At 30.3% G+C, this 15,138-nt stretch overlaps 1 protein-coding gene across 3 annotated transcripts in view; it reads right to left on the minus strand.

Moving 5' to 3' along the window:
- Positions 1-15,138, minus strand: part of LOC108691199 (hemicentin-1) — a 174,289-nt gene that overhangs the window by 12,830 nt on the left and 146,321 nt on the right. For 2 of the 3 annotated variants that reach the window (XM_018198866.1, XM_018198867.1), the window contains exon 15: positions 14,893-15,033. In XM_018198866.1, the coding sequence (XP_018054355.1) occupies positions 14,893-15,033 (141 nt within the window). Of the gene's footprint in view, positions 1-423; positions 535-3,199; positions 3,631-9,989; positions 10,027-14,892; positions 15,034-15,138 lie in introns of all 3 variants that reach the window. The other variant, XM_018198868.1, reaches the window with a different exon arrangement.

Raw genomic sequence — 15,138 nt, forward strand, 5'->3', positions numbered from 1 at the left:
CATACCGCAGAAAGAACGCGCGGAATTATAGTTACGGTATATATCAGAAAATCGATAAAATCTATGATTAATAGTTGTTGTGTGAAATTTATGTGGCTGATTGCTGTGTATATTTTATGCGGAACTATGAATTCTTGCGTGCGGCATGTGTGTTATCACTTATAGTTAAATATTTCTCTATTGCGTACACTAACGACTGTGGCATTCACACGTATGTTTTGTATGAGAGTTATCTCTGTTTTCTGTATATCTTTTTTTGCCCGATGATGAATATGTATTCGCGTGTACAGCCATAAAGTAACACATATTTTTTAGAAAAGAAATCTGCGAAAAAGGGATAGGTTGGGGAGGGTTTTAAGTCAAAGCATACGAGCAAATAAAGTTGCAAGCATGCACGTTGAATAGGAATTTCTTTATACGTACCCGCTCCAGGTTTTTTTCGCTTACGAGATATATTACCACGATTTGGTTCATAGGATGATTCCACGCCGTGCAACATCCGCTGTCGCGGCACAATTCTCTTGTAAGTCACAGCTAAGGAACACATAATCAATAACGAGCGATCATAAATACATAAAGCTTCTCGTGCAACAACTTAAGCAACGTAACGTAAATGATCACGAATATTAATGAATTAAGAATAAATGGAATGAATGTTTACATTAAAATGTTTAAATTCTAAAATCATTAAGAAGCACACAATCATTGATAAAAAGATTAAAATAAAATTTAAATTATACTCTTGAAATTAATTTGTTTTTACATTTCTCTTGTGATTTAAGGTACAACATTTGATACATATATAAAAATTGTAAATTATATGTACACATCTGGGAAATGTAGAGACATTTGTTTTTATGACTTTAATTTATGATTTCTCTTTTTAGAACAATTGTGTGTTAAATAAATGGTTAAATTAAAAGTTTATGATTACATTATCAACAAAATGCAAAGACACGAGAAAATCATATAAATAATTTTTAAAGCACATGAAAATATATGATAAATTATTTTAATGTTTGTATCCATATGGATATATGCTAAAATATTTTTCATATTTAGAAAGTAAATACATAGAAGCTTGAAAATGTCACTGAATATATTATTGACATTTTTGCGCTAATGGAAAGTACGTGAGCATACATTTGCATTAAATTGTTAAAAGTATAAATGAGATTTAATGTGTTTTTTTTTCGGATTAATATCTATTTTTTAACATAATAGATTCAATTTTAACATGCATGTATTAAAATTTTGTTTTTGAATACTTCATTTGTTATACTTTTATTTGATTTTATATTTTTTCTCATTTTTTATTTGTAGAATAAATAGTAAAATTTATGAACATCAAGGCACTAAGGCTAAATATGAAGTTCCTGCCGGTATCAGTGTGGAAAAGTTAAAGGGTTAATTACATGCTACATACGCAGCTGTATGTTTAATGAGGCTTCAAAATCGCCTGCGATGTATGCAGAAACACACACCACGTATTTTCCAGTAACACAGATATTTTCATTAAAATGTTAACATAACGTTAACGTAAAAGCGCGTAAAAAGTTGTGAAGGAAAAGTCAAGCAATGGTAAAACAATAAGGTCTATTATTACCTATGACGACAGTTGAAGAGAAAAAAAATCTGTAGATAGGCTTTTCAAATTCATACTTGTTGTGTATTCATACATACATCTTAATAAATCATTTACGAGATCATTTATTATCTCGTGTATACAGAAAGTAACGCGAAATGAAGTTCAACTAATGTGCAGTGAAATTAATACTCTAAAGTATTGGCGAGATATAATTAGATAAAATCATTCATACATATAATTATAAGAAAATTATAATAAATTCGGCAAATAGGGAATTAGCGCTGTAATACGTGCGCAATCAATTTCAATATTATTGAATTTGTATGTATTCTAATTTAATTATTGATTTGTAGTATACATGTTTCAGCTAACTTTTTAGCTATCTTCTCAGTACGTACAGATAATTCCATGTGGAATTATAAGAATTGAGCTATATAAAATTAAGCTACAGTACTCGCATGATTTTTCTTATTTTTAATATCCGCAATGTTTCCATGAGAGGTGGTCAATCTTCATTTCTTTGAGAAAACACAACCAGTTGACTAATTGGATGGTGCAACTCTGATTAAGCGTTTCCATCAAACCACTGCCAATACCACGTCAATGATATAAATAATCAGTTAATTATTCTCATCAGACTAATTTTATCAAACTAATTATTTATATTATGATTGACGTTTTTTTCGGCAGTGGTTTGATGAACGCTTAATCACGATTGCACCATTTCAGCTAATCAACTGATTGCATTTTCTCAAAGAAGTGAAGATTGATCACCTCTCATGGAAACATTGTGGATATTAAAAATAAGGAAAATCATACGAATACTGTAGCTTAATTTTATACATCTTAACGTTTACGTTTCCATATGGAATTATCTGTACGTACTGAGGATGGCTAAAAAGTTAGCCGAAACATGTATACTACCAATCAATAATTAAATTAGGATACATATAATTCAATAATATTAAAATTGCGCACTTATTGCAGCGCTAATTCCCTATTTGCCGAATTTATTATAATTTTTTTATATTAGGGAATTTAGATTATCATTCCTTTATAATTACAAGGTCTGTTTTCTGGCTGAACAAATATCAAACATATTGCCTATCTCATTTTAAGTTTTGTCGAAAGCGAAAAAGAGAGTTCTAGTGTTCTATCTATAATATAAAGAAAATAAAAGTATCGATAAAATACTTGTAAAATTAATAATGCAGCCTCGAAAGCATCATTATCTTTTATATGAACAAATGGAACGATCATTATTATTAATATTATGGATAATACTAATAATGAACCCGAAGTAGATCAGAGGTATATTTGATTGACTTTTGATACGGAAGAGCCGTTTGCATTCACAAATATTTGCATCTCTTAATATGAAGCCTTATATTTAGCTCACATTGCCATAAGTGTATTATATAATCTTTATAATTAGAAATTACATTTAAATAGCCCACATTTAAAAAGCTTTAAGGTGTCAACTTGTAGAGTTTTGTGCACAGTCGACGGCTTTTAGGTAAGCAAGTAGCTGCAAATACAAACGGATTAACATAGGATGACACCTGGTAAAGTCATGAGTAAATAGCTCAACTCCTTTCCTACTGCCCTTACCTGTCTTTTCTCTGGATATACCGGGTAGGATGGCTTGCTCTTTGAGCTGTACGCCAAACATGGCTTTTATCTTGTTAGCTCGGGCAAGCATACCGTCTTCGTTCAGACTGGTCATGCTCGTTGTTCTCTGCGCGGTTTGATCTTTCCTACCGCGGCGGAATACCGCTCGAGCTGGGTTACGGCCAATCGATGACAACGATGTCTCATCGAGGAACCTCTGTCTGAGCGATTCATCGTTATGTTTGCCCACCACCTCGTTTTGCAGATTAGTCTCGTTCGCACGAACGCTCAGGCCGGATCGCAGGCTGTGAGTTCGATTGATGTGTACTAGTACGCCCGGCTTCAAGGGCCATCTCGGCGCCGGTGTCGGCTGTGCCGGGTTTTGAACCGAGTGCGAAGATACTGTTGGACTGGGCGGTCCACCGTCTGGACTATATAATGATTGAGGTCATATAAAGTAATCGAGTCGGACAGGTAAATGGGACGACGCAGTGAGTTCTCGGTGATAAAATTAGAAGATGGATGGATATCCATTATAGCCGACCTTATAATGATAAATGAGACACCTATTATAGCGATTCCTACAAGGCTTCAAAATAGGTGCAATGCGTAAAAAATTGGACGTTCAGAAAGAAATAATTCGTCCGTATGACATAATCATTGACTACGATTTCACGAATGCAAATTACGTAGGTTGTATTATATAGTTACATTTTATTACATCTTCTCGAAAAAAAATAAATTCATACTTTTGTGTTAAAAATTTCTTTTCAATTGGAAATTGAGTATTTACTTAAATAGAAACATGAAAAGAATAGTTTCGTTAAAATATCTAAAAATTTAGTTACAGTGTAATTATTAAGATTATGTTAAAAAAGAATTGTTATTTTTCCTCCTTCGTTTTGACGATCGTTTTTTTGAGTCGAATATTTGAATCGAGTATTTGAACTCGTCAATTTCATTTCAAGTTGTACAAGTTTATAAATGTCAGCATAAACGCATTAGCTATCAAAAAAAGGTTTCAAAAATAAAAATTTCAAGTACCCGAACTTAATCAGAAAAACAATTGTTTAAACAGAGGAGGAAAAATATAATGGTTTACTTTCAACACAATTCTAATGGTCACAAATCTAAAAATATTTTTGTTGGACCATCAAAATAGTTATGTAGAAAGTTCAAGCTGGTTGTTAAAATGCCAAAATTTTTCATAGTATTGCTCATTATTTGTTTTTTATATGAGTTTTTTATATGACTATTTTAATGGTTCAATAAAATTATTTTTAGATCTATATTTAATTAAATTTTTCAATATTTCAGTAAAACTATTTTTCTTTCTGTGCATTGGGAAATCTTTGAGAAATGATATCTGCAAAATTTATCATTAGAAAATCATTGTGTTGTCCCATTTATTCAAGGATCTCAATTACTCTACTTGACCGGAGAGTTGTCGAGTGAAGTTATCTGCCGCACGAGCGGGAGAGACAAAGGTCAAATAAGCCAGAGTGGATAGAAAGACAAATCAGTTGCCAAGTGGTCAAGCGTATTGCATTTGGCAAAATAATGAATAATGTTGTTTTAACAATTTTTGGAACAAGTTCAATATCGTTTTATATTCTAAAATATTGCCATAAAATTTTAATAAATGAACGTATATTTTTTTTTGTGCCAGAATAATCCATTCATGAAATAAAATTTGTCTCTAACTTTTGGTAATATTTTATTTTCAAGAAACAATACCACGTTTTTGCATTCAGTTATCATATATCCCGTATTACATTATCTAAATGGAGAACATTGCGTGGCATGTCGTGTCTCCGACGGGATCAGAAGACCTAAAGACGGAAATAAATCTTGCTGCTGGAGAAATCTCCGCCGTAGTTCTACAAGAGCGTTTGTCTTTCTTTTCCCCTCGCAAAATAAGAAAATTCTGACAAGGCAGACGATTGATCGATATTGAATCCTTATGAATAAATTCATTCTTGTTAAAATAAGCTTTGATGATTAAGCAAAAGTTTATTTACATAAATCTGGAAAATAAAAGATGTGATTGTATCTTCTTGTGCACGCTTTAGATATTGCGTGTGTAATGACCCCGGAATATAATTAGTATAATCAAGCTAGTCATATTAATTGTGCTGTAAGAAGCGTAGTATAACAATACGCTTTTAATCCGATTATAAATTCTCTCGAATAAATTAGGATGACCTTTGCGGTAAATCTCTGCACTAAATTTCAAGAATATTGTTAAAAAGTTGACTAACATTAAACTGAAAAAATTGCAGAAATTTTATTAAAAATTATGCAACTATAAAGAGCATAAATATTTTTGCATTGAAAGAAAAATTTTGATATTTAATTTTTGATATTATATTTTTAATTCTATATACCAAAAAGAATGTATGGTTGGTTCTCGAAAATGATTATATTTTATAATCATTTTTTATATCGGTATAATTAATAACTACAAAACTAACGCTTCTATCCATAATAATAATTTAAAATAATAATTATTTTACTTTGTAAATTATAGTTACAAATTATACCAAAAACTTTTCTCTTAGAGTATATAGAGTATTCCAAAAAAGATTAAAATTAATTCTCATAATCTTTACGAAATGTAAAATTAGCAAAAAAAAACTGATGTGACTTTTGAAATCGAATCCGGATTGCCATTGGAATTGCATACGTGAACTTTAGCACGCGAAATTTTGGAATGACGCAAAATAAAATTCTCAAGGGAATGGTAGAAAAATGTCGTCGAGAATACAGGTCGGAAAGCGTTGTCGAGTATCGCCGTCAAGCGTGCATAAGGTATAAAAGATTGCATCGCGGGAAACTACGATTGCTCTGGCACGATTCGTCGTACATTTTCCATTTGGTATATTTCCCGCCAGTGACGTAGCCAAGGTTTACGAAACCTTCCGGCAGATGAACTTAAAGAGAAGGCCTTTCACTATTCATTTTATACAGTGCCGATCTCTGTCACTATTCTTTCCTTCTATCTTTTTAATGCTTTTAATTCTTTTATTTTTCCTGTCATTTTATACTTTATTTCTTACTTATTTTTTTCCTTTTTTTTTCTTTTCTTGTCCTCTTATTCTCCTTTATCTTCTTTTTTATTTTTTTATCTCTGCTTCTTTTTGTTTCTTTTCTCTTTTCATTTTGGAACCTTTGGTTACGCCATTGCTTTTCGCTCGCTGTTTTAAAGCTTTTCTAGCATTTTACAGTTTTATTGCAGACCTCGTTTAAAGGTTGTCGCAGCGCCATGTTACATCGCTCGTAGGTCGAACTTCTCTCAATGGACGATAATTATCGATGTGCACGGCGTGTACGTGCCTGTATTTGAACTAATTTAATGACTCGTATGTACTAAATCAGATCGGCTTGGAGAACCTTTTAAGTCTGTCCGAAAATAATTTGTCGAATGCGAATGGCATGCAGCAGTGACATATCTTCCGAGATTCGATGTACGTGTTTCAAATTCACTGATATGAGTGCGGTGGTAATCCATCAAAAGGGACTTATCGTGATGTCATATGTGAGCATATTTCTTGTTCGATTTATCACAGAGCAATGACAAATGAATGCCAAGGAAAGAAGTTACGATGTGATTGCGAAATTGTGCATTTCCAGAGATCGGACAATATTAAAGTGGGAAGGTATATGTATGCATATGTTAAGCCGTTAAATTGAGCTAATTCAGAAAATGGAATAATTATCGTTCGCTCGTTATGAAATAGAGTACGCGTGCAGTAGTTTGATGTTCGCTCCATTTACGCAGCCGTATAATTTAACATATGCAGGCTGAACTGTAATATATGATATTATCAATAGGAATTAGAAATTAAATGCCTATACCAATCGAAACTGGATCTTTAATGTTTTTAATAATTAATATTTAATTCAATGTGAATTATATACATATATATATATATTTTATATATATATGCATGTATATATGTGTGTATATATATATATATATATATATATATATAAAAACGCAATTAAACTATTGTAATAATATTACAAATTAAATTAAATTAACAAGCAATTTTTAATTTGATGCTCAATCATATTAGAAAGATGTTAATGCGTTGAAAACTGTAAATAAATTTAAAGATCCAACTTCGACCGATATAGGGATTTAATTTTTAGTTCGTATTGATTGTGTTTTCATATGTACGGTCTAAAATAAAATTCTTATTATGATATTAATTTTATCAATTTTATCTAATAAATATTCAAAATATATCTTCATATACATATTTTCCAATAAAAAATAATAATTTGAAATACGAAGAAAATCGATCTTTTTTTTTCCAGAAGCCTCTTATTATTGTCAAAGTCTATTCAATAATTACGATCATTATTTCAACAATATTTTAATTATTTTCCAAAAATTTTCATTGCGTTTTTTCAAGATTCAATATCGAGCAATTGTTTATGCTAATAGTATCAAAGAAAATTTATCCCGCATTGCGTATACTACCTTATACTTGTGCAATTACGATTTACTGTGAACAGATTTCTCTCCTGTGTCCTTAAATGCCATGCAGGAATGAGTGCATCGTTCTACGTCCTGTTTAAAGCCAGGGAAACAATTTGTACAGTGCAGTACCTTTTGTTATTGCGAGTCACGCGACATTTCTCCGTCACGTGAAGAATAGATATGATTGTTGAATAATGTTGCATTCGGTACTTCAACAATAAAACATCACCGACGCGTCGTAGCCAGTCGCAGTGGCAGAATAAATACGTATGTTTTGTTTTATTGAACAATTTTTCACGCGGCAACGTTATTTTTTTAAATGAAGCTGGGACTTTTCGCCTGGAAGGCATAAGACCGGAAGGGACATACATGTTTATTGTGCACACTGCATCCGGTCCGTTATGCATTTGTTAAAAACAACTTCTTATAAACTTTCGCAGAAATAAAACGATATCTCGTGTAGAACCGATATTGATAAGAGAAAGGGCTAAATTAAATGTAAACTCGGCTTTTGGATTATCGTCATATTATTACGTACTAAAAAAGTTATGCATGCGATGACACTTGCAATAAAGTGAGAAAAAAAGAAAGAAAGAGAAATATGGAGAAGAATGCAGATACATTCTTTCTAAAAATATGATAGTAAAGAGGATCTTGAGCGTTAGCGTTTAAAAATATTTTCCAAGCGCTTCTTTGTAGTAACGTAACTTGTTGCAAGATTGCAGCACAATTTTCCAAACAATATATAAAAATATACTCTTAGAATACTAGCCTATAGATGGATAGAAAAAATTAATTTTAATTAATTAATTTTCTTCGTATATAGTTGCAAAAGAAATTTTTTACACAATCGGATTTTAATTATATCACACATTTTGTATGCACTGATTATAAATTGCAATTGTACCACTCATTTGTTTTGTTAATTAACGTGATTTGATGTTGTTTCAAAATTGTCGAAACATCTAGCTAATGACATTCAAGATCGAAAACTCATTGGAAATGCTTACTCTAATCCATGCAACCCTTCACCTACCTCAACACCGAAGATATCCCTGGCAACGTTGCATGGTCATTACACAAGCGTATTAACAATTACAAGCTCTCTTTGCTGAATTATGCAGGAAGTTACAACCGTAACTGCGGCACGTGAAAGAGCGTCGTGTAGAACATCCCGTTCGTTCTCGTGAACAACTAACTACCTACCTTGCTCGTACCAAGTTGACACTACACTATTGTAAGCCGGAAGTAGTCGTTAAATTATGCAATAGGTATATGTATTCAGGTGTGTAGAGGATCACTTCCAGCGAGATTTCAGATCGGAGACAAACTTGCATGCTATCGTGTACACGAGCACGAATGGGACCAACTATAGCTATCTTTTGTGCATTCATCGATCACTGTAGCAATTTAGTACGAAATTAATCTTATTAGTGTGGATAGCGAGAAATTGGTATAAGATAGAATGGAATAATATCATAATAATCAGAATAAATCCGACGAATAAAATAACAAAGTAAACATGTAATTCGACAACGATTATATTCCAATGAATGTACAATTCGATAATAACGTGTGCAACGTTTGATTTGTACTTCGTATTTGCATTGTACTGATTTATACATTAATGAATTCTTGCGAATACTTTATGAATTTACAAGCCATTTTTTTAAATCAAATTAATTTAAATAATGGTATATATTTAATTATGCAAAAAAAAAAATAAAACTTATATTTATTACATTTATTATTATTTGCAAAATTAAATATATTAAAAGTACTATTATTATGATTTATACATTTACATATAAAATTTCGTTTGGAAATAACTGTAATGATTTTATTTCGCGATATTACATAAGATACGTATAATTTTTCTATTCTTTTTTAAATTATTTTTGCATAATGTAATTAATAAATATGAATTATTTTAATTTTTCTAAAGTTATCGATTGAGGAAATTTATTTAAAAAATTGAAAAATACTTTTACAGTTATTCGATGAAATGCGTCTTAATTATGGAGAATGCATACATAAAGAAATATCAGTAATACCATACCTCAATAAAAACTATGTTTTTACAAGCACAACAATACAGCAGGTATTTACTCAATTACAGACAGGTATTTATATTTTATAAACTGAAAAATGCATTCAATCATTTACAAATCAAATAGCTTTTTTCCATTATATTGTGTCTATATACAAGCAAATTTAAAAAGCCAGTAAATTAAGACCGATTTTTTTAAAAATTAAAACAATAAAATAGAAAACGCAGTTTGTACTGCGGTTTGTACTTACTGTTCGCGTTCCTCCAGTTCGACCACCCGAGTACTGTCTGTGTTTTGTTTAGCAAGTCCAAATTAAAAAGTAGAGCAGAAACAAATCAGTTTGTTAGTGAAAACTACTGAATAAACGCATGCTCGTTGCCATAATGTCAACTGTTATTAATTATGGATGAAGCTTATATAAGTATTTTTCGAAACAAATTTGTAAAGTAAAAGTTATCTTGTAAATTTATATATATTATATATATTATATATATTATAAAGTTACTGAAGATACATTTAACATTACCTTTTCTATAATATGTATGGCGGAAACTTTTTAAATAGCTAAAATATATATTAAAAATACTAACCAAGTATCATTTGAAGTAAATGAACGTTCAAGCACTAAAACAGCGTGGCAATCGATATTTTAAAGACTTTATAATAACCTGTCCATTCCATTTTTGAATGTCTATTTATTTTGTTTTGTAAAAGTATATATTTATTAATAAATACCAAATCAATACATTAAACGAGCTATAGTTAGGTATACTAAATAATATTTATTAATCACAAATTATAATTTTCCGATGATAAGTTTTCAACGGTACGTTTCAATTATACTTAGTTCTCATCAGAATCATCTCATTTTTTGATGATTCTTAGAAATCTATTATATTATCTATTAGTAACTCGAACGTGAGATAATCCTTATAATATGTAACCTATAAGGAGGATGGCACGCAGATGATATCGCTTCATATTTTAATAATGACCCCGTTAGGGCCGATAGAGACTCCCTTGGACGATAGGATGGAAGTGGAAACGATCGGCTATTCCATCGAGAGCGAGTCTCCCGCATAAGAAAGACCAGGGAGAACCGCATTAGCGACCAAAAGAATCCTGCTGCCGAATTGAATCCCGCGCGCAAAGATACGTTTTTTTTGTATTTTGTGAAACTACTGTTCAAAGCTAAAACCGATCGGTTGAAAATTGTTCGAGCTACAGACGCCGCTAATTGAAAAAAGTTGTTTTGAAAAAAATGCTTTTAAAGTTTAAAAACGTATTGTATCTCACTATGCGCCCGTTCGCTAAAACTTACATAACTCGAGAAATACTTCGAATTTCATAAAAATCTTTCAGGAGTATTTAAGACGAAATTTTTCGAAAAATGTAAAAAAAAATTTCGATTTTTTTGAAAATTTTATTCTGGCTTACCCTTTTAATTTCACGAAAGAGTAGCATGCTCACTCGTGCCTGACGTCTAATTATCGGTATTGTGACTGAGAATTGTGTGATTGTCTAGAAATTCTTTTTTTCTGTCGCGTTAATTTCGAGTTTCGAATAAGTTATTTGTGAAAACTTTAAAGAATATTAATTGCAAACGCACGACGAAATTGCACCATGTTCGTGAATGCAATCGCAGCGAATGCGAACGTACTTTTTGCAGCAATTATTATGGAACGATTAATTTTAAGTGGCAATTATACTGATTATGAAAAAGACATTGAAAACAAGTTCCATTATTCCCTTTGACTGTAATATTGTTAACTTCATTGTATTTGAATATTATAAATTTAATTTGTAAAGTAATATGTAGAGAATAATATTATATTAGTTTACGAGTCAGACCTTCACATTATATTGATAATCGTCAATTAATGCCTATCTTTATGTGTGCCATAATTATTTAAAATCATAAATAATGAATGACTGAAAACTTGTTATAAATTAAAAAGATTAGCTTCATTTATAATAAAAGCACATTGATTTAATGAGAACCATTGCTTTGGATTAATTTCTCTGTTTATTATTGGATTACATATTCATTAACAATGAATAGATACAAAGCTTCATTTTTGAAAATATTAATAAAAATTAAAAAAAAAAGAGAGTCAAATCAAAAGATGTTAAATAAAAATAAAATTAAACAAATTTTATTTTAAAACGTAAATGGATTGACTCACTAAGTTTTTTCAGCTAAAATAAATAAATAAACGATGTATATAAAACACAATAAATAATAAATAAAATTAATTGAAAATTACAAAAAAAGAAAGACAATAAATAAAAATTACAAAAGTTATGTCCAAACAAATACGCACAAAAAATCAAATAAAAATGATAAACATTATTTTGGATAAGTATAAAGTAATATAGTTATTAATATTTTTTTCTTTCTAGAAAATATGCCTGTACAATCATATAAAGTCTCTTTGGAAACTGATGAAGTATAAAATTCTTACAATGAGATACTATCTTTAGATATTAGAATAGTATTATACTGTTACGTCCAGCGAACTTCCACGCTGTTTTTTCTTTTATGGAGATCTGGAATTCGTCAGAATATAAAGACAGTTACGAGTATCAGATAAATTGAGTCATTACAGCTTAAAAATAAATATTTTTCAATAAAAATTTTTCTTTTCCCATAACAAATTGAAGGCTCCAGCATCTCCTCGTCAACTCAAGATAAATTAAAAATCAGTGCACGAACGGCGGGATTAAAAAAACGTCGATGATGCCTTCCTTGGACACCGCGACTGGAAAAAAATAATAAATAATAATAAAAGTGTCAGTTGGAGGCGCAGGACAGGCGCCAAGACATTTTCCTAAAGATCAAGTTGCGGACAATTCTCACGAGTTTCAAATGTTCTCCCCCGCTTAATCATTGCTCACAATTTAGATGACCTTCTCTTCCTCTGGCTAGCAGACTCTCCTTCTCTCCATGACCTCGTAATTCACGTAGAAAAATGTCCTTTTACTACAACTTTAGTATCCCTACAAAACATCTCCGTCCTCTCACCCAGTTCTCTTTCGCACTCTCTCTCTCTCTCTCTCTCTCTCTCTCTCTCTCTCTCTCTAATTCCTCAGATTTTTTATTTCTTTCAACTCTTTGTTGCAACCTTTCTACTCTCACGCACGTACACAGTTCGCACGATCATTACACGAAGAATATATTTTTAACTAGTTTGTAAACACACAAGAAAAATTTACTAATGTTTTTTTTTATAATTATATTATGATAAAGATAAAAATCCGGCTCTGTTATTGTAATTTAGAATAATTCTTCCTGTATTTATTCCTAGTTAGTCTGCACTTAGTCCTTTCTTCAGTCACAAGGATTAAGTTTCACAACTGAAAGACAGGACACAAACTGACCCAATTTGCGTCCTTACAAGTGCATTCGGAGTCCAGCGGAGTGTTAACTACGAGGGAGATTTTTCATCCTTCGACTCGTTGTAAATCTAGAGCCAGACGAAATACCTCCCGATTTACATTGGTCTTTTTCCCAGCTCTTTGATTATTTAGAGCTTGACCGCGACGAAATCGGTAAGATTCGATTCTTGCTGTTCATCCTCAACTCCTTGCCCCTATCCGGAGCTCGGACGTAATACATATACATAATATCATTAATTTTAAAATAATTTATGAATTGGAAAAGTTCATTAATTTGATTTATTTCCTAGACAATTTGTGATTTATTTCTTAGAGATTGTTTGATATTGATTTTATAATAATATGACGAAAATAGCTAAATAGTTTAATGTTTTAATGTGTAGACTTAAAACATTAAACTATCTAGTTATTTTCTCTGTATTATTATAAAATTAATTAAAAATTCTCTACAGTATTCTTATTTAATCTATTTCGATTTTATACATTCATTTAATTCATACGACACTGGGTCTTTATATTCAATATGTTTACAAATCATTTTTTTATAAGAATTAATATTAATATACTGCAATGATATTATAATTTATGATATTGTAATTTTTTTGTTTTAAATTATATTTATAATGAAAAGAAATTACTAAAAACAAATTAATATGGCAACATTATAGCAGCGAAGCACTTGTTTCTTCTTAATCGTTTATATTTATCTCCATTTAAATGGAAATTTTATGTCGTTTAACTACTTTATACAGAAATATCAAATAGTGAGCATGCTTTTATTCTACTTAGCATAAATTATATAAGATAATATAATATTGTACAATACAATGTGTAATATATCTACATCTGTTTGCACGCACTGGGTTAACAAAACTTTATCAATAAATAAAATGCTTTTCAGAATAATACAATCGTTCTCTAAATATATAAATATTATATTAATAAATCAATTTAATGTTTTGCAACACGTGATTAAAGTAATTTTGATATACTTACGATTATGTGTGATTCAAGCCGTTATTTATAACTATTAAGAAGCTTTATATATAAAATTGAATTAAATTCTCAAAGAAAGTATAAAGTGTAAATGCAAGTAATTAGTTAATAACTTTAAAACTCAAAAGGATAATTGGTGTGTTAACTACATGTGAAAATACTTTTTACATTAACGAAGAAATGCGAAATATACTAGAATGTAAACATAGAGATTATACCACAACACGTTTTACTGGCAGGAATAAAAAAATATCGTGAGGATATATGGAAGAAATATCATTATATAACGTTTATATATAACGTTATTTTTCAATTGTAATAATTATAGATTTAAAATGACGAATATTTTAAGAGATATTGAAATATTTACGTTTAGGGCCATTTTAGATATATGTATATATAGATGTAAAATACGTAATGTATATTAATCATATTAGATCATAATATAATTAATATTTATACGCTGCCGAATTGGATTTCTTCGAATTTCTTTAAAGCTTTAAATATATATTTCAGATATAAATGTAATGCAGATTCTTGCTTGGAATATTTTAAAGTAATAAATTATGTCATGTGACAAAATTGAGAGATTGTATTATTTTCACACAATTATTAAAATAATTATATATTATAATTATATAAGTTATATAAGTTCATTACGAAATATTTGAAGAAATCCTATTTTACCTCCGTCATGTAAATCGCTGGGATGAGCAAACAATTGCAGTTATAAAGATCATATATTAGAGATAACTTACATTTCAATTGACTGCGTTTTCGTCGGCACACGATATAAATGGCCACGCAGATCAGTATTAGGACTAGTATCATGATCACCGTCATTACGATAATAATCAGTAGCAGATTACCGTCCAACCGATGCCACCAAGGTATATGTCCTGTAACAGGATAAATTGTAACATATAATAATTGATTTTATTATATATAAAATATATAGAGGGGGGGGGGGGGTAAGGATTATGATGCATGAATGACAACTTCAT

Source organism: Atta colombica, unplaced genomic scaffold (genome assembly GCF_001594045.1).
Source record: "Atta colombica isolate Treedump-2 unplaced genomic scaffold, Acol1.0 scaffold41, whole genome shotgun sequence".
NCBI lineage: Eukaryota > Metazoa > Arthropoda > Insecta > Hymenoptera > Formicidae > Atta > Atta colombica.